This window comes from Loxodonta africana, chromosome 7 (genome assembly GCF_030014295.1).
Source record: "Loxodonta africana isolate mLoxAfr1 chromosome 7, mLoxAfr1.hap2, whole genome shotgun sequence".
NCBI classification, from domain to species: Eukaryota; Metazoa; Chordata; class Mammalia; order Proboscidea; family Elephantidae; genus Loxodonta; species Loxodonta africana.
This window is the reverse complement of record NC_087348.1, coordinates 101,161,331-101,189,113: the sequence shown is the minus strand read 5'-3', so window position 1 is coordinate 101,189,113 and position 27,783 is coordinate 101,161,331. Positions and strand designations below refer to the sequence as shown.

The 27,783-nt window shown below is 39.0% G+C and overlaps 1 protein-coding gene across 6 annotated transcripts; it reads right to left on the bottom strand.

The window, feature by feature from the left end:
• Positions 1-365: 365 nt before the first annotated feature.
• DDIAS (DNA damage induced apoptosis suppressor) lies at positions 366-27,780 on the bottom strand. Of its 6 annotated transcripts, none has more exons than XM_064288765.1 (7): positions 26,360-27,780; positions 22,798-22,958; positions 20,938-21,008; positions 16,559-16,680; positions 6,680-6,841; positions 5,631-5,748; positions 366-3,216 (listed from the first exon to the last, which is right to left on the bottom strand). In XM_064288765.1, exons 4-7 carry the CDS (start codon positions 16,669-16,671, stop codon positions 676-678), a joined length of 2,934 nt encoding a protein of 977 aa, XP_064144835.1. In that variant the 5' UTR covers positions 16,672-16,680; positions 20,938-21,008; positions 22,798-22,958; positions 26,360-27,780; the 3' UTR covers positions 366-675. The 6 variants fall into 6 exon arrangements, with proteins under 6 accessions (XP_064144835.1, XP_064144836.1, XP_010596481.1 ...); XM_010598177.3 differs by having other exon boundaries at positions 367-3,216; positions 16,559-16,687; XM_064288766.1 differs by lacking the exon at positions 6,680-6,841 and having other exon boundaries at positions 16,559-16,687.
• Between the last annotated feature and the right edge of the window lie 3 nt (positions 27,781-27,783).

The following is a 27,783-nucleotide window of genomic DNA, read 5'->3' as shown; positions in this document are numbered from 1 at the left end:
AAACAAAATTCTGGCCCTGGCAGTTGTGGCGGTATGGAAAGAACACTGATTTTGATGGCAGTATCATGTTCACAGAGCCCTGGTAGCGCAGTGGTTAAGAGCTCGCCTGCTAACCAAAAGGTCGGCAGTTTGAATCCACCAGCCACTCACTGGAAATCCTATGGGGCAGTTCTACTCTGTCCTGTAGGGTCGCTGAGTTGGAATCGACTCGATGGCAATGGGTTATCATGTTCACAGACATTACCTTATTTAATTCTCACAGGAGCCCTAAGAGGTATTATTTCTTTTTACAAACAAGGAAGTAGAGGCTAAGGGGATAAAAATATCTATTTCACGGGACTGTATCAGAGCTAAATGGTAATGATGATGTGACATCATTTATTAGAGTGTGAGCTTCTTGAGGGCATAGCCATCTTAAACCTAGCACAGCACTATGTAAACACCCTGGAAATCAATAAACAATTTGCTTACTATTTTTAATAAATGACAGAATCTAACAGAGTTTGTCACATAAATATGTGCTCAATAAATAAATGTTTATTGACTCTTCAAAGATCAGCAGCTGAAAAGAAGGTCTGGCTGGCCACAATACCACACAGGATTTTGGTACCTATGGAACAGTCAGTCATACAGAATAATTTTAAGAAGTTTAGTAATTGGATTCAGGTGACTTTTTTATGAAAACAATTCAGGTGACCAAGCGCAGTTAGTTTCAGGCACTGATGGTGGCCAATTTTCTGAAAATGGAAGGCAACATTTGACTTTTGAACGTGAGCCAAGTTCAATAACTGACTTTCTGGAAACCCAGCCTGAATGATCACAGTTATATTTAGGAGTTCTCTGCTTTCTAACTATTGCTGTAAGCTTATTCTTGAACTCCTTCTTAATTAAACATTTATCCATTCTCTGTTTAACATGTCTCGGTTTCTTTCTTAGTAACTCTTTCTGATCAGGGGAGTAACAGGCAGCAAGGCGCTTTCTTACATTCATGGTTTGGAATTGAAGATTATCTAAAAAAAATTCTTTTTTTGTGGTAGGTGGAATGCATTCATCAATATCAGTCTCAAGGTACTCAGCGATAGGACAGTGGTTCGAAACCACTGGCTGTGTAACACCAGATGGAACAGAACTTTTGGCTCTCTGGATGTGTGTTTTTTTATTGTGTGGACCATTTGGGGTAGCTTGTTGCGTGTCAATTTCAGAGGAAATCCTTGTATTTTTACAGTTAGCATCAAGATCCGAATAAAAGGCAGGTACTTTTTCAAAAGCTCCTATCATTCCATGAATTCTTGTTTGGTGGTATGTTGCAACTGGAGTTGACTGTGAATACGGAACAAAGTCTTGGCTATCTTCAAAATCATATTCTGAATCTGACTGAAAATGAGGGGGAGAAGAACATGGTCTTGGATACATAGAGGCAGGTATGCTTTGCAAGGCTAATTTCTGTGATGACTGGCTTGAGTTTTCAGAAAGTGATCTCAGTGAAAAATCAGATTCTGAAGGATGACTTTCTACCAAAGACTTTTCTGAGTATAACGGAATATCCTGTGATTTTTTTGTAATTTCTGTTGCAACGTCCATTTCTTTAGCACTGACATCAAAGAGATCAGCAGAAGCATTGTAGCTTCCTTCATGGCCAGTAGAATATCTCTGTATTATGTTATTACTGCTATGTCCATAAGGCATTTCTTTCAATGTATTTGTACTTGTATTTGGACTACTGCAAAAAGGTTCTAAAGGATATGTAAGTTGCCTGCAAATTGTAAAACTGTCATCTTGGTTCTTTGGCCACCTATAATATTGCTTCTTTTCTAAGCTGTAAAGATCAGAAACATTACACTTCCTAGAACACAAATTTGTCAACTTTTCACTCACTTCTGAAAGTGATTTTTCTCCATTAATATACTTGATGTTGAGAAAAGAATGGTTACTCTCTGATGTATTGGGCCTAGGTGAAATTTTGGCCGTATGTGGTTGGATTCTGGTGGTCTTCTTAAGAGTAACTGTTGTTCCAAAATCTTTTGAAGATGAAAACAAAGCTGACAGATAAGCATTTGATAGAACATAATCAGGAATATCTCTTCCATTAGCACTTAGAGAGATGGTCTCTGCTATGTTATCTGGTTGTGACTCCTTTTGAGTGCTCGGACTTGGATTTGCTTCATACTTGAAAGGGCAGTTATCTTTGCTCGAGTTTGATTTGACTGTTGTTTGCGATGATCTCAAAGCTAGAGGTGGTGTATGTAGGGCTCCAGTAGTTCTCTGGGGAGTTACAGATAACTGGCTGTGGTCTGCACGTAATTTGTCAATGTCATGATCTAGATAATATTTCCTACTACTGGCATCTGTCTCAGTTATAGCAATCTCACTTTCGATAGCTGCCAGAAATTTGTTGAGGCTTTCAGAGAATGGTAGATCATCCCACTTCTCAGGGTCACAATCCTGGGAACCACCAGCTACCTCTCCAAGCCCCAGCGATGAAGGTGAACAACACGTGGCTCTCTCTTGGAGACTAGAAGGGGCATTTGCACTGTGATGGTGGCGCCATGTTAGCTCAGGTTGGGAATACGTATTTTTGATTTCCACCATATTGTGGAAGGACTTTGTATTGCTTGGCTCACGGGGCTCTTGTATTTTCAAAGAGAGTAAGCTACAGTCAGTAACTCCAACTTCGTGATGACTGCTGCAAACCACACTTAGCTGATTAGCTTGCAAGCCAAGTTCTTCACCCGACTTTTCTGCTTTACTCTTTTTATCCACATGTAAGACAAAACCACATGAACTCTGAATGGGATCATGGTAACTACTGGAACTAGTGACCTCTGTAAAGGAAATATACTTTCTGTTCTGGTGAAGAGCACCATTGGCCTTGCTTTGTTCTGAAGGTGAAAGATCATCATCACCTGTTGGTTCTGAAACAATGGAAATGAGTTCAAGTGATGACTGCCAGAATCTTGAAAAATTTTCTCTGCCATGGGACTTAAAAGAATAAGAACTACTGTCAGAGCCACATATACTGCTGAGATCACTATCTGAGTGACCTAAAGCAAGTACACAGCTATTTGCCTGGGAGCCATGACGAAGTTTCCCTAAGTTGGAAGGCTGCAGAAGCTGACGGAAGTAGTCAATGACAGTGAAGCCGGCAACACGTGGGTCTGGCAGAACAATCTGGGAAGCCACTAGTGCTTTAACTTCTCTCTTGCAGTCAGGGCGTTGCTGTAAGAAGTTATTGGAATATGAACCTTGGTTTTCAAAATTCTGTGCAAGAAGTAAATGCATTTAAATGAGAACAAAAATTTCTTCGTTGACTCAAATGTGAAACAGGGATGTCAAGGTTAAAGAAGAGCAATTATAATTTTCCATCCCTCATCCTCCCTAATTTCAATTCCTTCAGTATCAGTGGCAAGGAGCCCTGGTGGTGTAATGGTTAAGTGCTTGGCTGCTAACTCAAAGGTTGGTGGTTCACAGCAGCTCTGAGGGGGAAAGACCTGGCTTTCTGCTCTCATAAAGATTACAGCCTAGAAAGCCCTACGGGGCAGTTCTACTTTGTCATATGGGGGTCACTGTAAGTTGAAATTGCCTCAAGGGCACCTAACAATTCCAGTGTTACAGGCAGAGTAGCATGAGTAACAGAATGTAAACTTTGGAGTAAAGAGACTGTCTTCAAATTCTGGTTCAAGCATTTACTAGGGTTGGGAGTTTAGACAAGTTATTTAACTGCTCTGAACCTCAGTTTTCCCATTTATAAAATAAAGACGAAAATGCCTTAACTTTCTTATTGGTAAAATAAGGATAAAAATTGTGTTCGCAATAACATATGGAAAGCTGTGCAGTTCTTAGTAAATACTAGTTGCTGAATAAATGGTAGCTATACTTCTTGTTAGCTTCCAGAAACTCTTGAGTTTTAAGGGAATGTCTTCCTTTATTTATTTATTTATTTTTAAAGAATCTTCTAAGGTTTTAACAAAATAAAGCTCTCAGTTTCACCTTCCTTTTGGGTTTTTCTCACTGTTCAGTTGTGGAGTCTTTTATTTCCCTTTTTAAAACCCTGTTCCACTGTGGTCAAAAACTTCATTTGTTCCTTTTTAGCATAAATGAGACAGAAAATGGTTCCAGAAATATAAATAGCATAAATATATTCAGAATTTCAGAGAAAAGGTTTCTGATACCAAGATAACAAACTATACCAACCCCAAAGGGTTGATACAGCTTTGTAGTCTATTTTATGGCTAACTTCTTTGTCTGCTTCCACAGGTCTGAGTTAATTTACTTCTCCCAGTGAGGCTTTGGCTCCAAAGAACTCTGATGTTAACATTCTTCAGGCCTTTTCAAGCCCTAATGCCTTAAGACATCTATTGTAAAGAACAAACCAACTTTTCTCCTATGCATCTACAGTAGTACTAGCTATGTACCATTTCCTGGGAGAATTGAGAAAACAGTTCCTAAAATCATTTTCTGTGTGGTTTAATTTTCTTGCAGAACCCCAGGAGAGAAAAGGTAATTTGATTTAATCCATCTAATCTGGATTCAGTTGACTGGTGGATGGGGCAATTCTTCCACCTCAAGAGATCTTAGCCACTAGAACTCTAAAAGTGGCCCTGCCTATTAAAGGTCTACATTTTAACTTTTATTTTTAAACTACGATGTAATTTTTCCTAATGTGTAAGTCTAAAATCACTTTTATAAGTGTTAAAATATGTACACATTGTTTAATGTAGAATTAGAGTTAGAATTAAAAAAAAAATTCTTAACTAGGAATCAACTAGAAGCCCTAATTTTTCATCTTGGCTTTTGCCATTCACTAGCTGTGTGACCTAGCCTCTCTGAATTTGTTTTTAGTCTCTCTGAATTTGTTTTCTCATACGCAGAGTGAAAATACTATATTCTGAAAATGACTAAATCAATTGTAAGGTTTCTTCCAAAAAGGACTGAATCCTAAGGCTCAAAGAAATTTCATGAAGTCAAATTGATAGACCTTCATTCAGAATGAAAGCTAAAATCCCATTTCTTAAAAGTTAAACAACAACAACAAAAAATTCCATTACTAATAGGCAACATATCTATTTTGTAGGCACAATACCTATACACAGTAGGTATTCAGTAAGTATTTGACAAAAAGAATAAGTGAGCAATCCTTCAGAGTTAGTACAATCTTTTAACTTCTGAAGCGACTTTTATAATTAAGACCATCCTTCTTAACCTATTCTTAGAGTTCTTATCAATACTCACATACATTGTTTTCATTGTTAGTTCCCTCCTTCTATTCTTTTTATAGATAATAGGATTAAAAAGGTGGAGAGTTGATTAACGTTTTACTACACAGCTTGAACAAAATTTGGAGGGTAAAATAAGTATCAAATATCAAAACAATAAGTTTAAGATTTTCAAATTTATAATAAATTCTGATTTTTTGAAAGCATTACCTAAACTAGGGTCTTCTGACTCTTAAAAGGGGAAGTTGACACACATGGTGTTTTAACAGATCACATATAGGCTATTTTTATACAGTTTAAAGTGTTTTCCCAGGCTTTACGTTTATATAACGCCTAAGAACTATTTAGAAAATTCAAATCATTTCATTACAGTGGAAATGTTAACAGAATACGAAAAAGAAAGCTAGTCTCAATTACCGTCACTCCAAAAATAAAGCTTTGTCCAACAAAGCAAGTCTCAGCTGCTTTAGTTAATAGGTTCTGAGTTGTATCACTGTCCAGTGTTTCTGGAATTTCATTAGGATCTTCAATGTACCTTGATTGGAAAGAAAGTAAAATATGTGAAAAGATAAACTTTGAAATTCTAACCTGCCATAAAATCAGAAAGACAATTAGTTTGAAAATGTAGCATGAACCTTTTGTTTTACATATAGAGAAAAAAGTGATTTCAAAAGATAAGCATTTTGTTCCCTCTAACTCCCCATAGCCTAGAAAAACAAAAACAGTTGATTAAGTGTGAATAAGGTAGACATGTGCCTAATAACTAGGCCCAGCAATTTTAAATATTCTAGAGAAAAATAAAAGTGGCAATGGGAATAGCAGTGGGCCCTCTAGCCCCTCTCCTCAAAACAGAGGGAAGTTTCTCCTTGTTCTTGCCAATCCTGGCTGTGGTCCCCCTGCTGGAACCTCGGTTTGCCCTTAACCAGAAGGACATGGGCATAGATTTCTTCTGCCAAGTGATTATGGGAAGAGGTAGAAGACTGATGGGGAGGAAATGTTTCAATTGTTCACATATATTCTTACATTCTCGGACATCTTAATAGGTCAAAGCATGCACATAAAGTTGAAACACAAAGGAACGAAATGACAAAATTTCAATTTCTGTTACGCAAATCATTCTCTCAAATAGCTTCTTCTGCCTCAAGGGACCTTAGCCACTTGAATGCTAACCTCGAATTTGGATAAACCTTCAATCTGAAATGATTTCACTTTCTTTTTGTAATTTAAGTCAATATTTTAAGTATAGCTTAGTTGGCCTGAATAAAAAGGTCCTGGTTTGATATCACCACAATATGCACTCAGGAAATAAAAAGCTCCCACTTGATTATCTTTGAAAAAACTGACGATCTGAGGTCGACTGAGCATCTTTTTTACGAAATGCATATTACCTTACAACCACTTATCTTCAAATCCTGTTGACATACTAAAGGAGTAGCTAGGAAGAAAGGTGCTTTAAATATTCCTACCTGTGCAAACCAGTGGCAGTAAGACCAAAAAATGTATCTAAACAGCTCCCAAATACAGTAATGCCAAACCATTTGTTTGATTCTGCAACTTTTAAGGAAAGTTTATATCTGTAACTGGCATTTTCAACTTTGCCAACAGAGCCACATTTTGGACAATGAGACCTGGAAAAAGTGGGGAATAGAAAACAGTGCAATTCAGTAAAAAATTTTTCATATGATGAAAACCAAACCGAAAAAAGTAAAGTAAAAATTAAAATAATATTGTATGTACAAATGTACCTATATAACTTACCTTCTTATTAAACTATTTCAGATCAACATCTTTTGAGCTGCCCTATTGGCTCTACTGATTTAATTAAATAAATACTGCTTTAATTAAATAACACGTACCAAATTGATTTAAGAAAACAAAAACAAAAACAAAAAACTGAAGGAAAACCCTGTGTGTGAGAGAAAGAGGCATCATCAATGAACTGAGGCAGATTATGATCTGGGGGCAAAGGGCAACCTAAGTTTACAAAGTAAGGACCACATCAAAATGATCTCAAATTTAATGTGTATCTTCTGTTAAAGGAACACTGGTGATGCGATGGTGGTGCCTGGCTGCTAATAACTGAAATGTCAGCGGTTCAAACCCACCAGATGTATCACGGAAGAACGATGTGGCAGTCTGCTTCTGTAAAGATTACGCCTTGGAAACCCTATGGGGCACTTCTACTCTTTCCTGTATGGTCGCTATGAGTCGGGATCAACTCGATGGCAATAGTTATCTTCTGTTAAGAGAACTATGTCTATTAAGAGAGTAACGAATAATCTTGAAATATTTAATATTTATACTCAAAGTATCTAATTGAATTTTTCTCACCATTATAAGAAAAACTTTAATTCATTGGAATATGAGAATTTATCAGATTACAAAAAGTAGATTAAAAAATCATGCAAATTTAGCTTGTTTTTAAGGCAATAAATCGTTATGGGCAAAGGCTTTCTAATCAAAAAGCACATGCCAGCTGTATCTTCACGGTCAGGCACTAGCTGTTCAGCCTTGGGATAGTTACTTAATTCCTTAAGCCTTGATTTCCTCATCTGTAAAATCCAGAGTTGAAGAAAGATACAATGAGATAAAGTAAATAAAGAATCTAGTAAAGACCTGACAAACTAGTGAGTGTTAGTCTGCTTCCCCCTCACAATTAAATAGCATGATGATTGCTGTTACTTCTACTTAGTGTTCTTCTAGCTGTTTGCAATGTTTTATCAGTTTGATATCCATTTTTCATGTTCTTAGTTTAGCAAACTGATGCCTTAATACATCTTTTGGAAATAGATAATACTAGAACTAATGACCTGCTGTAGAAAAAAAAAGAGTGGCAAAATGAAAATACTAAAAAAAGTTAAAGGAGTTGTATAAATTTGATTGCTGCCAGAGAGCCACTAGGGGGAGCCTAAAACTCCACAGCATCAAAGGTGACTAAACAAAGGTTAGTCTCGTTCTTCGTATGTTACTGAATCATCATAATTAGATCTCTACTATTTATTTTTTTGCCATGTTGTAGATGGATCTATACTAATCCATTCATACGTTCTCACTCAAATCTGATGGAGTTTATGTTGTAGTCTGGCCACAGAATAAAGTGAGGCAACTTACTAGAGGATAAAACCTCAAATAGTACCAGGCTCTAATGAAATCTAATAAACTAAATGTTTAAATATATATCAAAACTTTCTTAAAGGTTGTGTATTAAGGTCTGATGTAAAATTTCTAGCAAATCTTAGAATAATTTATATGCATTCAAAGTGTTTTGTAATTTACAAATGTTTTCTTTCACATACATTATTTCATATTCCTTTTTCATAACATTTCTGACAGGTAAACAAGAAAAGTATTACAATTGTTACCAAATTGGGGTGAGTTTTTGTCCAAGGTAACAAAGCTAGTGAATTTATGACCCAAATTCAAGGCTTTGGGCTCCTAGTTATTTCCTGCATAACTTCTTATAGTAACTATAAGAACAATATGGATAATAACGAACTATCTTGCAAATAAAGACTATTGGCAATAGCCTAACAAAAAGGAAGTCTCTTAGTATTAATCTATACACGCTAAACTACATATAATGAATTCATATATAGTGAATATGTATTCTGAAGTTATTTACTGAGTTTCCTTTAATCTTATTGGGAATAAGGCTGGATTGAAATGCGGTATAACATAGATCAGAGTTTCTCGAACTGTAATATCCATACATTATCTTGTTAAAGTGAAGATTTTGTGATTCAGTAGCTCTGGGTTGAGGCCAAAGATTTCATGTTTCTAACAAGCCAGGTGATGCTGAGGTTACTGGTCCTTAGACAATGCTTACAGAAGCCAGGGTATTGACAACATTTTCTTCTATGTTTATCCAAGAATTTGCATCAAATGGGGACCCATGTCATATTCTGTTGATTTAACTTCTAGAGGTAACCCTTATTTCTAAAATGTCAATACAGAATAGCAGTTCTCAAGCTTTTTGGTTTCAGGACACTTCATACTCTTAAAAATTATTGAGAACACCAAGCTTTTGTTTATATGAGTAATACTGACCTATATTTCTAATATCATCTATGTTAGAAGTTAAAACAGAAATTAAAAAAAATAATTCATTAAAAAGGATAAATCCATTGCATGGCTCATGTAGGAAACCTATTTTTATGAAAAATAACTATGTTTTTAAAGACAAAAAAGAATTAGTGAGAAGATAGTGGCATTGCTTTACTTTTGTAAAATGTAACGAAAAATATTTTTAAAAATGTATTTCTAAGGCCTCTCCTTACCACTTTCCCCCAAAAAGGAGAAGACCCAAATCCAAGGCTTTGGACTCCCAGTTATTTCCTGTATAACTTCTTATGATAACTATACAGAACAATATAGACAATAATGAGCTACCTTGCAAATAAAGTAGTATCTGTCAGTTTGTCGTACTGTGGGGGCTTGTGTGTTGCTGTGGTGCTGGAAGCTATGGCACTGGTATTCAAATACCAGCAGGGTCACCCATGGGAGACAGGTTTTGGCTGAGCTTCCAGACTAAGGCACACTAGGAAGAAGAACCCGGCAGTCTACTTCTGAAAAGAATTAGCCAGTGAAAACCTTACAACAGCAGCAGAAGATTGTCTGCTATAGTGCCTCATGAGCTCCTCAGGTTGGAAGGCACTCAAAATACGACCGGGGAGGAGCTGCCTCCTCAAAGTAGAGTCAACCTTAATGATGTAGATGGAGTCAAGCTTTTGGAACCTTCATTTGCTGATGTGGCACGACCCAAAATAAGAAGAAACAGCTGCAAACATCCATTAATAATCAGAAACTGGAATGTATGAAGTATGAATCTAGGAGAATTGGAAATCATCAAAAATGAAATGGAATGCATAAACATCTATATCCTAGGCATTAATAAGCTGAAATGAACTGTTATTGGTCATTCTGAATAGGACAATCATATAGTCTACTATGCTGGGAATCACAACTTGAAGACGAATGGTGTTGCATTCATTGTCAAAAAGGCCATCTCAAGATCTATCCTTAAGTACAATGCTGTCAGTGACAGGATAATATCCATATGCCTACAAGGAAGGCCAGTTAATATGACTATTATTCAAATTTATGCACCAAACATTAAGGCCAAAGATGATGAAATTGAAAATTTTCACCAGCTTCTGCTGTCTGAAATTGATCGAACATGCATTCAGGATGCACTGATAATTACTAGTGATTGGAATGCGAAAGCTGGAAACAAGAAGGATCGTTAGTTGGAAAATATGGCCTTGGTAATAGAAACAATGCTGGAGATCTCGATTGAATTTAGCAAGACCAACGACTTCTTTATTGCAAATGCCTTTTTTCACCAACACAAACAGTGACTATACACGTGGACCTCGCCAGATGGAATACACAGGAATCAAATAGACTACATCTGTGGAAAGAGATGATGGAAAAGCTCAATATCATCAGTCAGAACAAGGCTAGGGGCCGACTGTAGATAAGACCATCAATCGCTCATATGCAAGTTCAAGTTGAAACAGGAGAAAATCAGAACAAGTCCATGGGAGCCAAAGTATGACCGTGAGTATATCCCACCTGAATCTAGAGACCATCTCAAGAAGAGATTAGACACGTTGAATGCTAATGACCAAAGACCAGATGAGTTGTGGAATGACATCAAGGACATCACACATGAAGAAACCAAGAGGTCATTAAAAAGACAGACGAGAAAGAAAAGACCTAAATGGATGACAGAAGAGACTCTGACACTTGCTCCTGAGTGTAGAGTAGCTAAAGCAAAAGGAAGAAACGATGAAGTAGAAGAAATGAACAGAAGATTTCAAAGGGCGGCTCGAGAACACAAAGTAAAGTATTATGATGACATGTGCAAAGACTTGGAGATAGAAAACCAAAAGAGAACACGCTTGGCATTTCTCAAGCTCAAAGAACTGAAGAAAAAATTCAAGCCTCGAGTTGCAATGCTGAAGGATTCTATGGGGAAAATATTAAACAACACAGGAAGCATCAAAAGAAGAGGGAAGGAATACACAGAGTCACTATACCAAAAAGAATTGGTTGACGTTCAACCATTTCAGGAGGTAACATATGATTAGGAACCAATGGTGCTGAAGGAAGAAGTCTAAGCTGCACTTAAGGCACTGGCGAAAAACAAGGCTCCGGGAATTGACGGAATACCAGTTGAGATGTTTCAACAGACACAGCACTGGAAGTGCTTACTTACATACGCCAAGAAATTTGGAAGAAAACTCTCTGGCCAACCAGCTGGAAGAGATCCATATTTATCCCTATTCCCAAGAAAGATGATACAACTGAATGTGGAAATTATTGAACAATGTCATTAATATCACATGCAAGCAAAATTTTGCCGAAGATCATTCAAAAGTAGCTGCAGCAGTGAATTGACAAGGAACTGCCAGAAATTCAAGCTGGATTTAGAAGAGGATGTGGAACCAGGGATATCACTGCTGATGTCAGGTGGATCCTGGCTGAAAGCGGAGAACACCAGAAAGATGTTTACCTGTGTTTTATTGACCATGCTAAGGCATTTGACTGTGTGGATCATAATAAGTTATGGATAACACTTAACTGTGCTCATGAGAAATCTGTACGTGGATCAAGAGGCAGTCATTCAAACAGAACAAGGGGATACCACACGGTTTAAAGACAGGAAAGGTGTGCGTCAGGGCTATATCCTTTCACCATACCTATTCAATCTGTATGCTGAGCAAATAATCTGAGAAACTGGACTATGTGAAGAGGAATGGAGCATCAGGACTGGAGGAAGACCCATTAAACCTGTGTTACGCAGATGACACAATCTTGCTTCCTGAAAGTGAAGAGGACTTGAAGCACTTACTAATGAAGATCAAAGACCACAGCCTTCAGAATGGATTACACCTCAACATAAAAAAAAACACAAAAATCCTCACAACTGGACCAATAAGCAGCATCATGATAAACGGAGAAAAGACTGAGGCTGTCAAGGGTTTCATTTTACTTGGATACACAATCAACACCCATGGAAGCAGCAGTCAAAAAATCAAAAGACGCATTGCACTGGGAAATCAGCTACAAAAGACCTCTTTAAAGTGCTGAAAAGCAAAGATGTCACCTTGAGGACTAAGGTGAGCCTGACTCAAGCCATGGTGCTTTCGATCACCTAATATATATGTGAAAATTGGACAATGAATAAGGAAGACGGGAAAGGAATAGACGCCTTTGAATTGTGATGTCGATGAAGAATACTGAATATACTACGGACTGCCAAAGGAATGAACAAGTCTGTCTTGGACGGAGTACAGCCAGAATGCTCCTTACAAGCAAGGATGGTAAGACTAGGTCTCATATACTTTGGACATATTATCAGGAGGGACCAGTCCCCGGAGAAAGACATCATGACTGTAAAGTAGAGGGTCAGCGAAAAAGAGGAAGACCTTCAACAAGATGGACTGACACAGTGGCTGCAACAATGGGCTCAAGCATAGCAGCAATTGTGAGGACAATGCAGCACCGGGCAGTGTTTCAACCTGTTGTACATAGGGTCGCTATGAGTTGGAATTGACTTGACAGCACCTAACAACAACGTGTTAAATTCAATATGACTTAAGTAAATGATACAAACTTTTTGGGTGGTTGGAGTAATGGGGAAGAGGATAGGTAGACAGGCTCTGAGTTATGATTCCCATTTTAAGACAGAAAAAGAAAGTTCTTAGTGTCAGATTTCTGGGCTAAAGGGGCCAAGGGTCTTATGGTGGTCCCCCAGAAGGGCAATTTGCATGTGTTTGGGAAGGATGGAGAGCTTAGCTGGATAAATAAGTCCCCTCCCTTGTTCATAATTATTTTTGTGAGAATCTATGTTTATGTGTATATATAAAAAAAAAACATATATATACACATACACACATAAAGCATATATATACATACAGACATACCTGCTAAAAACCCAAAACACACATACACAATTTATTGAAAATGCATATAATAATCTCCTATGGAGGATCAAACTTTTAAAAATATTGCTCTTTCTTTTGATCTGTACCACACAGAACCCTTCTTCAAAAGAAATCTAACTTACGGTCCTAATATAAAAAGACGAGAATGAACTACTCTTGTTGAAACTAAGGTGGGGGCCCCAGAGCCCTACCTACTGCCCTAGTCCCTGCCTCCCTCCAGAGGCACTACCATAGAGCCCTAAGGCTCTGCAGAATATGGCTTGCAAACCACCACTGCTCCAATCTATAAACATGTCTCACTTGGAGTTTATATAAAAAAAAAAAAGTTAACCCCATAAAATACAAAACACCTATTATGGCTGTTGTCACTAAGGATTTGGGGCTCAAGGAAAATCTTTAGAGAGCAGTCTTTTTGCTCTTCACTGTCTCTAAGATCCTCTGCCAAGGCTAGAGTGTGAAACTCCTCTCTCATGAACTTGCTATGCTATGTTATCGTTGGTGGTGGTAGTTGCTGTCAAGTTGATTCTGACTCATGGTGACCCATGTGCGCTGAGAAGAACAGCTCCACAGGGTTTTCAAGGCTGTGACCCTTTGGAAGCACACTGCCAGGCCTGTCTTCCAAGGCGCCTCTGGGGTGGGGTGGGCTTGAATCACCAACCTTTTGGTTAGTAGTTGAACACTTAACCATGTGTGCTACCCAGGGAACTTCCTTGCTGTGGTATAAAAGGAAATGAAAGTGAGGACTTTCTGTTTCCTTTGTTGCTTACAAACGAATCCATATAAGAAAAAGGAAAACAGAAACAATATTCGAAAAGTGCCAGAAAAAACGGGAACAGACTTTTTGGTGGAATTATCAATGTGATATATGCAGAAAACAGACTACGTGTATTTCTGTGGAACGTTTCCATAGGGAAGGACCAAGTGTTGTGGATTTTATGTTCCTAAATGGTCCATTCCAGGTCCTCCTTTCCAGATGTCATTCTGGGTACAAATTCTACTGCTAATTTGGAGGTAATATAGTTATTATGCAAATAGACAGTAGTCAGGTTATTTGGGCTTGAATATGTTTCTGTCATTCACTGCTTGGCTGTGTGGTTTGGGGCAAGTCACTTAAGTTTTCCAAGCTCAGTCTCCTCCTTTGAAGGCTGGTCTAACATACCATCCACCTCATGGGGGTGATTATATTAAAAGATATAAAGCACATAATAAACACTCCTTCGTGCTACCTATTATTATCAGACCAGACACATTACTGTTCAAACTAAATTTTTGTTGCAGATTATCTTGAAAAGAAATAACTTGTGGAAAAAATCAGTTTTAAGAATAATATTTAATACTTATATTACTGATTATGTATCACACTATGTTCTAAGTACATCACATATATTAACTCATTTAATCCTTACATTTCTATGAGGCAGGTATTATTACTTTCCCCTTTCTACTGAGGCTCAGATAATTTTAGTGACTTGTCTTAGGTCACACAGCTATAGGTGACAGGGTTGAGATTTGAACCTAGGTAGTCTGGCTCCAGAGAATTATGCTTTCAATCACCATGATATATTGCAGTAGATACCCGATACCTACAATAGATTTGTAGTAATAATATCTTCTTGTTGTTGTTGTTAGTTTCTGTTGAGTTGTCTCTGACTCATGGTGACCCCATGTGCTCAGGGTAGAACTGCTCTGCTCCATAGAGTTTTCAAAGCTGTGACCTTTTGGAAGCAGACTGCTAGACCTGCCTTCCAAGCCATTTTTGGGTGTGTGAACCACCAACCTTTCTGCTAGCAGTCAAAGGTTTAAAACCACCTCCGCCACCTAAGGATTCCAATAATCACAGCTATCACTTTGGGAATTCTATTATATGTCACATATTAGGTGATTTCTGTGAATTATCTCTAATTTTACAATTACCTCACATTATTTACATTATTATCCCAGAATACACATGAGTAATTTAACTGATAGAGTTCCTGGGTAGTGCAAACAGTTAATGCATTTGGCTGCTAACTGAAAGGCTGCAGGTTGAATCTACTTAGAAGTAACTCAGAAGAAAGGCCTGGAAATCTACTTCTGAAAAATCAGCGACTGAGAACCCCATGGAGCACAGCTCTATTCTGACACACATGGGGTCATCATGAGTCAGAATCAACTCAACAGCAATTGGTAATTGGATGCACAGAAGTTAAATATCTTGCCTGAGGTCATACAATAAGTGCCAATGCCTATATCCAACCATGTTATGTTCTCTGAAGCTTGAAATCTTTCCACTATACCATAAGAAATGAATCCTGCTCAAAAGTTAACAGGTTTTAGTGTTTTCCAATCAGTAGGAACTCAAAAATGAGTGAAACTAATTCCAGACCTAAGACAACCTAGACACTATCATACTGTCATTTATTCACTCAGTCAACAAACCTTTGTTGAGTATTTTCTATGAATTACGCTGTAGGCTAAATGGTGAGGATTTATTGATGAACACAAACAGGGTATTACCCTGAGAGCTTACTTGAGAAGATGGCTTAATAAAGGAAGAGTGGTAACTACTGAAGGGATGACTTATAGTCTAGCAGTTTAGAAATGACAATCTCTCGCCATTCAATGCTAACTAGACAAAAGGACTAGTTAAGAATATTTGCTGGCACACTATTCTAAGGTACTTACTAGGTATCCATATGTAGGTACGAGAACCTAAGACTTGACTTCCCTTCAGGCGGAGAGAAAGTATTCTTGAGGGACTCTAATCTTAACCTCTGACTTCTACTCTATGAGGAAACCCTGGTGGCGTAGTGGTTAAGAGCTACGGCTACTAACCAAAAAGTCGGCAGTTCGAATCCACCAGGCATTCCTTGGAAACCCTATGAAGCAGTTCTACTCTATCCAATAAGGTCGCTATTAGTCAGAGTCGACTCAACGACAACGGGTCTTGTTCTACTCCGTGAAGATCAGAGAAGGATCTTAGGCTCCCCAGGTATACTTGCCCTGCATTTGGGCACCACAGAAAAGTAATACATGCCAAGAACTGCGTGATAGAGAGATCACTAAAAACAGTCCCTTTTAAGAATCTGAGAATCATGCACAGCCACCCACCCCTACAATATTCCCAGGGATATTCCAGAAATGAGCTAAAGTTTTGCACACAAACGGAACTTATTCTCTGAGAAGCTATTTTTTATTCACTGAGGCAGGTAGTTAGCAAAGAGATAACTTGAAACTTCCCTCTGTAATAGAGGATTATCAGCCAAATGAATTCTGGTACAACAGAAGAACCCAACCCTGCGAGAATCTTGTGTCCTGGTATAGTGAGTTTAATCCTTACTTGCCTTTGAGCCATAGGAAATCTACAACGTACACTTATATTTCCTCTCCCATGCTTATAGGTTTTACTTTTACCTTTTGGAGCCTAGGATTATCCGAGAGAAGCACTTTTGACACGATGGATATATAAAACTCGAATTCTGGAGGGCAAGTACAGAGGCAAGAAGAAATTTTCTTCTCCTATTCATATGTTCACACTGTGGCCTAGAAAACAAAATACCCGTTAGGGTGAATAACAAATCTTTAATTGTAAGTACATGTTCATTTCTTAGGAAAATCAATTAACCTCCACTACAAAGCCAACAGATTTCTTTTGCTTTACTTTCAAAGTGAAGGTAGACGTGTCAATATATTAGAAGATTAATTTTCTTTTTCTGCTTAATTAAAAGTATTAATAGAATGAAAATAAGATTTAACAGAGAGGCTCAAGCAAATATTCTGTTTCTGATTAAATGCTCCATTCCAGTAATTCAGGAAAGATGTCACTTAGCTTCTCCACACCTTTACAAGAGCTGTCCAGAACTTGTTTTTACCATTAATAGGAAGGAAATTACATGAGCTTAATCTTTGAAAGAGCCTAAATTGGTGGAAAAAAGTTTTTAGCTGAAAATCACTTTGTTAGTTTTTAGTGTGCAGATTTTTACATAACTTGAAGAGAAAAAAAAGGCAATTCAAGCTTTGTAAACAGAAAAGGTAAAATGTTAAAAGGTCAAAGGAGAGCTTAAAGTGTTTTAAGATCCTTGTATAAAACACATCAGAGAAGTAAATCAATAAAATAGCAATAATCTTTTCTTTTACACTTTCCCTTTAAAAACTCAAATGTTGCTTTGTTTACCAGAAAAAAATTATCGATTGGCTTTTGTATAGTATAAAATAAACGTTCTGAAATAAAGGTCTCCATACATGTTCAGGGAAACCCTGGTGGCAAAGTAGTTAAGGGCTATGGCTGCTAACCAAAAGGTCAGCAGTTCAAATCCACCAGGTGCTCCTTGGAAACTCTATGGGGCAGTTCTACTTTGTCCTTTAGGGTCGTTATGAGTCGGAATCGACTCAATGGTAATGGGTACATGTTCAGGAGCCCTGGTGGCACAGTGGTTGAGAGTTCAGCTGTTTAACCAAAAGGTCTGCAGTTCAAATCCATCAGCTACTTCTTGGAAACCCTATGGGGCAGTTCTACTCTGTCCCATAGGGTCTACAGGGTTGCTATGAGTCAGGATCAACTTGACAGCAACAGGTTTGGTTTTGGTTTTGGTACACTCAAGAAAAAAATATACTAATAGACATTCATTTGCAAACACATGGCAAAATCTCTCAATTTCTGGAAGTAGATCGAACTGCTTCTGAAACCAGGATCATTAAATTCTGACAAAGTGAAAGTCACCAGTTTAAAAATGATAACAGAATCTTTTAGGTACAGCTCTTTATAAGGATGATCAGTTATAGAAATATGGTGACTACTGAAGACAGATCTTAAAGTGATACTAACCTGCCCCTCAATCAAAATAACATTTCTGTAAAAATAAAATCCTGCTACCTAAGGCAATAAGACAGAAACTTGCAAAGATGAAAGATAAAATAATCTACATAAGCTACTGATCTATATGCATAGAAAAGGCTAATCCTGCCTAATTTTTCTTGCTATTCTTGTTTTGTGGAGGCTTAGGTATACATGGTTGTCACCCTAGGCCAGAGTGATCTCTAAGGAGAAGGTGGAGTAGGTAATATAGGATACAAGGGGAAGGCAGGAAGAAGGGTCACAGAAGACTGCCATTATTAGCACTACTAACCTCAACTTCCTTGCAAATGCAACAAATGATGGAATGTATGTCAGCAAAGGCATGTTCCCTCTAAAATCCACTTTGGGGTGGGGTAAAACATGGGAGAATACATACCTGTGAGCTAGGGGAGATAAAACAGAGCAAAGCTCCCTCTTGAAAATGTTGTGTTTTATCCGCTTAAAATCCCGCTATTTAAAATGAAGCCTCAACTCCTTACAAAGGACTATGAGGCCTTATGTGTTCTAGCCCTTGCCAACCTCCCTGATCTCACCTTGTATCACCCTCTCCCTTAATCACTACACTGCAGCCATGTTGGCCGCTTTTCTGCTACTTAAATACAGGGCCAGGTTAAGGCACGTGCGGGACCTAAACACTGATGATCTGTGCTGCCCTCTCCTCTGCTTACTCATACGTTTGAATGGGATATGTGAGTTATATAAATACATATGTGTGTGCGTCTGTGTGTCTCAGCTATCCATGATGTAACTTCTTTTTAAATGCGACTGTAATATTAACAATTGAATGCAAAAGGGGCATATACCATTTTAATGGAATGAGATGAACAGGATTATAAAATTTTTAGTGGATGCGGGGGCCTATATACCACATTTTCTACAAAAGAATTTTGTACATATTCTACAACAAAGAAAATGAGTCAGTGAACTTTGTTTCAATAATCAATGTAAAATTCTCCCACAATGAAAAATTGACTTTCGCCAATTTTGCTTTACATGGCTCGCATTTCAATTTTGATGCTTGTTTCTATATCTTCTACAACTGAATCTTATTTTACAGTCTTATTATTTCTTTGTTTATTTTCTATTTGGTTCCATTCTTCCAATTGCCCTTTCTCTTGACTCTTGCTTGCTCTTTAGGCTCTAGTAATCCATGGTAGAGCCCTGGTGGCAGCAGTGGTTAAGAGCTCAGCTGCCAGCCCAAAGTTGGCAGTTCAGATCCACAGCCACTCCTTGGAAACCCTACAGGGCAGTTCTACTCTGTCCTCTAGTTCTTTAAGAATCTGAATCAACTCTACAGAAACAAGTTCTCTTTTGTTTTTAAATTTATGTTAAATAGTACATAAAAAGCAATCTGAACTGGGCTCCCTGTCCACCTCCTACCCCCCAACAATACATTTCACATTTCTGTGTGTTTGCTTCTTTCACTCTTCCCTTTGTCTAAAATGCTCTTTCATTCTCCTGGATAATGCATACTCTTCTTTACATTATTCTCAGGGGTCTTCTTCTCCAGGAAGCTTTCCCAGGTTAAGTGATCCTATTTTTTTACTTATCACTCACTACATCAAATTTATGTTTAACATGCATTTTTCCAGAACCAGAGTAACAGCTCAGAAGGATCATCTCTTTATATCCCTAGTACCAAGTTCAATTACTGTCAATCTGAACTTCGGCTCTTAACTTCCTTCCTGATTTTCAGCTTTCCGTTTCCTAAGCCATAGTTCTATCACACAGTATTAAATATAAAACACAATTTTACCAAATACTAAAATAATCTTATGTTTGTATATACATTAGAGTGCAGAGTATTTTCATTTATAGTTTCTTATTTTAATCATTATCTATGTTTTATCCTCACTGCCAATTTTTTCCTTAACTGTGGTCATACTGTCAGAAGAAACTATCTTTCTTAAAGCTCTTAGGTAGAAATTTACATACTACCTCCACTATACAGACACTCATCAAAGCATATTCTTTACACAATTGTTATCAAACTTAAATGTTAGGACATGGATTAAATAGGTACCAAGACTAGGATGCTGTGCTAGTATTGTGGGGGAAAACAATTAAAAATAAAATAAATGGTGCCCAGCTAGGCACCGATGACTGCCCTGATAGGGAACAAAACAGAGAGCCCCTGAGGGAGCAGGAGAGCAGTGGGATGCAGACCCCAAGTTCTTGTAAAAAGACCAGACTTAATGGTCTGACTAAGACTAGAAGGACTCCGGTGGTCATGGCCCCCAGACCTTTTGTTGGCCCAAGATAGGAACCATTCCCAAAGCCAACTCTTCAGACAGGGATTGGACTGGGCAATGGAATAGAAAAAGATGCTGGTGAAGAGTGAGCTTCTTGGATCAAGTAGACACTTGAGACTATGTTGGCATCTCCTGTCTGGAGGGGAGATGAGAGGGCAGAGGGGGTCAGAAGCTGGTGGAATGGACATGAAAAGAGAGAGTGGAGGGAAGGAGTGTGCTGTCTCATTAGAGGGAGAGCAATTAGGAGTATATAGCAAGGTGTATATCAATTTTTGTATGAGAGACTGGCTTCATTTGTAAACTGTCACTTATAGCACAATAAAAATTAAAAAAATAAAATAAAATAAACTTTCTAATTGGGCAGACAACTCATCAATATATGAAAAACTAAGCAGAAAAACTTTGATTAATTTCTAAATTTACTGTGCAAGTATTAATTGCTAGTTTTAAAGGAAGGTTGGTTAAATCGTCTTTAAGGTTTTATTGCCCTCTAGTGGATCAAATAAGCATGCCTAAAAAACTATATAACTTACTAGGAAATTTGAGAACTGAAATGAAAAAGATCCATAAACTATTTTTACTATTTGTGTTTTCGTGGAAAAAAATGCAGTAAGATCTTTCCAGCCAGTCACTGTTAGTTATTCCCTTTATTGTTTTTAGAGCATTTCCTTCATGATACTTCTCACCTAGTTTGTTTTGTCTTTCTTTTTCTCTGTTGCTTGACTCATAGTATGGTGAGTTCATGTTTGATGAATAACTGAAAAAAGAATCAGAAATGAGTAAATATCAATGTTAGGAAACATGATAATAGACTTGGGAACAATTTCATATGTAGCACTTTTGGAATCTTTCTTCTTCTCAATTTTATTGGGAAGGATGGTGATATTAAATTTCTTTCAGCTCCATCACAGTCAGAAGACAACATTGCAACTTAAAAAGCTCAATACATTTACTTATTCCTCAGTTATTTATTGTGCAGCTGCTAAATGTCAGGTGTTGGCGATATAAGTGATGGGCAAAACAAACAAGGTTCCAATCTAGTCACTAGATTTTTTTCTGAGACAGATAATAAACAGATAACCACACAAAAAATTTAACTGCAATTGTGTTAAATTCTATCAAGGAAAGGTACATAATACCAAGAGAAAAGATAACAAGCAATGATCTAGTTTTACCTTGGGGCAGAGGGTGGAGAGGAAGAGGAGGCTAGTTAGAAAAATATATAATCTTTTTTTAAAAATACATTTTCTCTCAGAATGGTGGGATTAAAAGTGATTTTTATTTCCTTTACGTATCTTAAGTATTTTTTAAATGTATTACCTTAATAATTATAAAAATCAATAAATGTGATGAAAATACTTGGTAGGGAACTTGGTAATAACAAAGAAAATCTAGGTTCCTCTCAATCTCTCACACGTAGAAGCAGAAATAAAGAGGTTAAGGATGGAGAGAGATGGAGAAAAGTGTGTTAGGTAGGTTGATGGGGACTATTTATGGCTTCAGGTGGCCTTTGTTTTGAAGGCCCAGAGTCTGCTGAGGTGATATCCAGGAATGAAGGTGCTCAAAGACTTATATTTATTAAAGTATGTTGGGTCCAGGAGGGCACACTGTCGTGCAGATTTTTAATTCATCATGAAATACTTTGGAATACTTTCTAATCAAGCTACAAGGGAGCGAACCATAATCCAAAGATGCTCTACTTACTAATTTACCATGAAAAATTACCTGTCACAGGAAACGGACATATCAGACGCCTACATTCTTTTTTTTTGGGGGGGGGGGGCGGTGTATAACTATATGTTAAGCCAAATTATAAACAGAAAGTTCCTTTAAGAAGGGGCAAATATTTAGTGAAACCAGGCTAATATAGTCTGATGCACCTTTTCTCATTCTAGAGATGGTTTTGTCAATGCTCATTGATTACAACCCCTTGCATCCCATTTTCATAGCAGCCAAGTGTTTCTCAAACTTTAGTGTGCATCAAAATGACCCAGAGAGCTTGATAAAACACAGATTGCTGGGCTCCAACTCCAGAATTTAACTCAGTAGGTCTGGGATGAGGGCTCAAGGATTTGCATTTCTAACAAGTTCCCAGGTAATGCTTATGTTGCCCATATTTGAAAACCACTGGCCTAGCATTTGGGACTGGAAATAATTTGAAATTTGATGGTGAAAAACATTTGTGAGTAATCTCATTATAGTTAAATCCTAAAGCCCAAGAGCACTTCCGTCTCTTACAAATGACTTTGCAGTTCTTTGTTCTAATTCATTATCTGATGACCTTTCAGTTTGATTCCCTCATTAGCAAGTTCTTATAAGGTACGTTAATAGACTCCAAGTACAAAAAGCATGCCCATGCATGCACAGACACCAAAAGGGGCTTTTATTTTTCTTTTGGGTTAGATTCGAAACTCTGGAATAATTCTTATTAAATGCTGGATCATGGAGAAAAAAATTCAGTTAAGTATTTGTGTGAATTGACATTTAGGGATAGCAGTGGCTAGAGGATAAAGAGACGATAGAGACGTGTAAGATGTGAGTCCTACCTTAAAGAAGCTTGTAATCCAGCTGGGTTCATAATTTCTTTTTAATGCTTTACAGTTCTCAAAGTACTTTTCCATTATTAGTCTGATTTACTCAAATCAAGTCTAGGTAGGTCTTAATTTCTTCACTGGTTTACAGTTCTCCAAATGCTTTACGTCATTACCTGAGACAGTCAGAGACATTAAATGCTAAGGGTCACAAGGCAGGTGGAGTCAGGTCTGGAACTCATGGCTTCTCATTAGTAGTACACCAGTCTTTGTAACTGTACATTCAAGATTCTGGCTTAAGAAACTGTTTGCATTTTTTTTTTTTCTCCCAAATCTGTAGCCAAAAGATGAAATTCCTCCTTTAAAAAACTAGTCTCCAGTTCTAATGACATAAGGAAAAGTAGGTAAAACTAACTTTTTTCTCTTTCTTCATGTATCCCAAAACTGTTCTTGCCTTACCTTACAAGAAACTCTTTGTCACTTGTTGCTCTCAGATTTCCTATTTCATATTATATAGGCCAAGAGGTCTCAGCTACGGAAAGAGTGGCTGTTTGAATTGTCTTCTTAACACTATCTAATGGTCTCCTGTAAGGGTGCATACTCTAATTTTTCTAAAGGCAGTCATAACAGGTATTTAAGAAATAATTTACTGACATTAATATAAAAATCCTATAAACAGGGAGTTAAATAAAAAGCGAAGAGAAAAAACCTAAAATGAGAGGAGAAATACTGATGAAAAACACTTTGAAAACAGTACCCAGGAAAATCTTAGTGAGTACAACACACAGTTTGTTCATTTACTCTATCATCTACCAGCATTTATGACATGTAAATTACTGTGCTAGGGATGGGGAAGTAAACACAATGACAGAGAAAGAAAAAAACTGGCTCTTGTGTTCAAGAAGTTTATAATTTACTGGCTAAGATAGACAATGTACAACTATCAATGACGTGATACAAAGCTATTAACATTGTGTAATAGGAGAGGTACTAAGGGTTCAGGCATTTTTGTATGTTCTGCCCTGAAAGCAGGTCTTACCACAAAACCACTGCTGTTGTGCAATCCCACAGGACAGAGCAGAACTTTCCAATAGGGTTTCCAAGGCTCTAAATCCTTACGGAAGTAGACTGGCGTATCTTTCTCCTGTAGAGCGGCTGGTGGGTTCAAACTATCCATCCACCTTTCAGTTAGCAGCCTAGCGCTTTAACCTATCTTAAATCTTGATTCTACCTCCAGAAGTGTCTTTGAGATGTGTTCTTTTCTTTCCCATAGTCTTTGCAGCTGGTCAGACCCGTATCAGCTCTCACCCAGACTCCTCCACAGTTTAACATCTCAACAATTCAGAAAGAAATATTGGAGTACATACTATGTCAGGCACTGGGGATAGAATAGGGAATAAAACACTGATTCTACTACCTTCAAGGGGCTTACAGCTTTATGAGAAAGACAGACTACTAAACAGGCAATAGCAATAAACTGCTATGAAGAGACACTCTTCTCCTACCTCACTGGCTGGTCTTTCTCAGGCTCCTTTATTGTTTTTTCCTCCCCTAAGCCACTTCTTTTTCACATTATCTCCCTAAGAGATCTCAATCATTAATTACCATGACTTTAAATATCCTTTTAGACTGGTGATTTCTAAATTTATCTCTTGGGCCCTGCCTGACCTCTATCCTCAGCTCCAGATTTGAATATCCCAACTGCCTGTCTCATAGACATCTGCAGTTTTAATAGGTGAAAAACCTATTAAATAAAGGTTCTTAATTTCCTCCCAAAACTCTTTCCCTTCAATTTTCTCTATCTCAGTAAATAACACTAATGTCTAACCAGTAACTCAGGCCAAATACTTAGGAGTCATCCTTAATTTCTTCCTTCCCCTCTCATCCCACATCACACCCAACAGTAAGTCCTGAGTCTATTTCCATATCTGGCAACTCATTTACTCCCCACCCCTCATATATTCTACCACCACCTTAATTCAGATCACCGTCATCTCCTGTTTATGCTGCTCCATTAGCCTCCCAACTGCACCACCTGGGGTATCTCTCCAGACTCATGTTATACAATTGTCTTCTTTAAGTATGTCCCAGAGTCTCTGGTCTTTTCTTAGATTCTCGAACACTAAGATGCCTAGCTCTTTCCTGACTCAGGGCCTTTGCACATTCTTTTCACTCTGTTTGGAATGTACATTCCTCTCCTGAATGGCTGGATCATTCTCATATTTTAGGTCTCAATTTTAACATCAACTCCTCAAAGAGGCCTTCCCACACCAACCTAACTCAAGTAAATCCCCCGTTATTCTTCTTCTTAAGTCCATCCATAAAAGGTAAGTTCCGTTAGGACAGAAATCTGCCTATCTTGTTCACCAATGTATTCCTAGTACCTAGTTCCTGGCACAGAGGCGACAGGTACTTAAAAACTAAATGAATAAATAGGTACTGGGTGCTGTGTGACCCAATCTTGCAGGGTAAAGAAAGGCTTCTTAACCTGAAAGACTTTGTAAGCAGACCTAAGGAATGAGTAAGAATTGGTTAGGCTGGGAGTGGGGATGGGTCTGGAGGTGAGAGGAAGGATGGTTTATCTGAGGGACTCAAAAGACATTGTGTATGGCTGGAGGCCACGGCTAGACTGATGGAAAACAAAGCTGATGAGACAGGCAAAGGACAGACAAGAAAGGGCCTGTTCACCTTGTTAAGGCGTTTTGACTTAAACCTGACAGCAAACAGGAGGGACTAAAAGGTTTTACGTAGGGAGTGTCCTAGTCAGATTTACACTTTTATCAGCCTAGCCATGTGAAGACTGGATTGGAAAGAACAAGACCTAAGAAATGAGAACCAGTGGGAGATTACTGTCCCAGCTATGCAGCAGTCACGATGTTGAACTAAAGTAACGACAGTAAAAGTGGCGACAAGTATATGGATTTTAAATACTCAAGAGGCTGATACGACTGGCTGAATGTAGGCGATGAGGAGGAAAAAAATCTAGAAAGCTTTAAAGTTTCTGGTTTGAGCCCACTGCTCACTTAACCACTTTTCCCTCTGGGCCACCAAAGCAGTTTGTAAAAGACCCCTTTTCAGCAGATAGTACTCCGCACAGTAGCCAGCTGGAAACGTGTCTGCGCATCTCATTTACGGTTCTGGACGCTCGTTCCGTGTCTACTACGATGGCACAGTAAAAAAAAAAAAAAAACCAACACCCAAACCGACTGCCGTCCAGTCGATTCTGACTCATAGGACAAAGTAGAACTGCCCCACAGAGTTTTTAAGGAGCGCCTGGTGGATTCGAACTGCTAGCCTTTTGTTTAATAGCCGATCTCTTAACCACCATGCCGCCAGGGCTCCAATAAGTGTTGAGTAAACGTTCGGTGAGCGATGGCAACAACAGTGCCTAAAATAAAATGGTTAATCTTTTTATTTCTTCAACCCGCACGGGTGCCCTTTTAAGAAGGAGACAGTCCTCAAAAATACAGTAACATAAAGGGCAGGGCCCTGAGTCTCATTCACACCGACGTTAAAGACCTCGTTAGGGGTTTCCAACCCTTGAGGTCCCCCAAAACCTCTTCTCCCAGCTCCTCACCTGGGGCACTGGAATGGGACCCAGCCAAAGCGACCCTCAGGTCCGCCCCAAACAGAAGCAACCGGCTCTCAGCTGCTCGCTAGACGCCTTCCAATCGAATCTCCCGCCTCCTCTTCCGCCGGAAGTGGCCTTTGGCGTGGCACTTCAGAACCAATCAGAAGTAGGCGCTGCGGGCGTTTTGAGTTAGCGACGATATCCTGCGAGGACTTGGGAGAGACCATTTTTGTTAAGCTGGGGGAAGGGAGAGTGGCTGGGGGAGTGTGTTTCCCTGACGGGTGGAGCAATGGTGCAGTCTGTAAGGTTGATGTTAGGGTAGCGCTGCGCCAGCTGGGCGTAGGGGAGCCCAAGGAGGGGTGGGAGCAGACTGGGGCGGCGGCGTGCTTGGAATGGGGAGTGGAAGCTGAGTGGAGAGCTGGCGGAATCGTGAAGGCGAAAGGGGGCGCTGTCTGAGAGGAATAGCTCGGTTCGGGGGGAGAGAGGGAAGGATGCGGGGACTGGAGCCAGCTACGCGGAGCCTGGAGAAGAAAAGGGGCGTAACCTGTATGAAGGGACTAAGAGCCAGCAGGATTCCGGGGCGACTTGGGCCGGGGGTGATTCAAGAACCGCATACCATAGGGAATGGCATGGAGGTGGGGTGGAAGCAGCCCAGTTTTGGGAGCCAGACCAAGCGGCCTGCAAAGTCAGGCTCTACTTCTCGTTACCGGAGTGACCCAGTGCGAGTCACCGCACTTCTCCTAACTTTAATTTCCTTTCTTTATAAATCGGAATTGCGTGGTAAACTAGAGGATCAAAGAAAAAGAGGAAGACCGTTAAGGAGATGGATTGACACAGTGGCTGTAACAGCGGACTCAAACGTAGCAAGGATTGTGAGGATGGCACACGACCTGCAGTGTCTCCTTCTGTTCTACATAGGTCCCTATGAGTCGGAACCAACTCAAGGGCACTTAACAACAGCGTAAATGGGAATAACAATCGTACAGGGCGCACAAGATTGCTGTGGTGACTGAATTAGATGAGATATGTGTGTGCCATCCTGCCTAGTGATACAATGGCTACATGTAGTGAACGATCGAGAGTTGTCACGGCAGCTATTACCATTACGTGAGGTTTGCGGAGGGTAGGAGTGTGGCAATAGAACTGAGGCGACTAGGGCAGGCTTTGGCGGTGAGGCGGATATATGGGCTGACCTGGCCGAGACGTGGGTTTGGTGCGAGATGTAGGTAAAGATGGTAGGATGTGGCAGGGAAGTAGGAGGTACCCCTAGGGTGGTAGAAGCAGACTTGCTGGCTGGCAGCAATGAAGGTGAGCTCTGAAAAGAGGATGACACCGGAGAAGTGTAGAGTGGAGGCGGTGCCTTCGGGGCCTGGGGCTGCGTGAGTGGGGTGACCTGGGTTAAGTCGGCGGCACTGTGGGGCAGAGTGGCT

Coding starts and splice junctions, on each gene's coding strand:
- DDIAS (XM_064288765.1), bottom strand. CDS start 16,671: ATGAATAGGAGAAGAAAATTTCTTCTTGCCTCTGTACTTGCCCTCCAG. Junction 6,842..16,558: donor ATAATCCTAGGCTCCAAAAG/GTAAAAGTAAAA, acceptor CACTTTTTCCAG/GTCTCATTGTCCAAAATGTG. Junction 5,749..6,679: donor ACTGCCACTGGTTTGCACAG/GTAGGAATATTT, acceptor TTTCCAATCAAG/GTACATTGAAGATCCTAATG.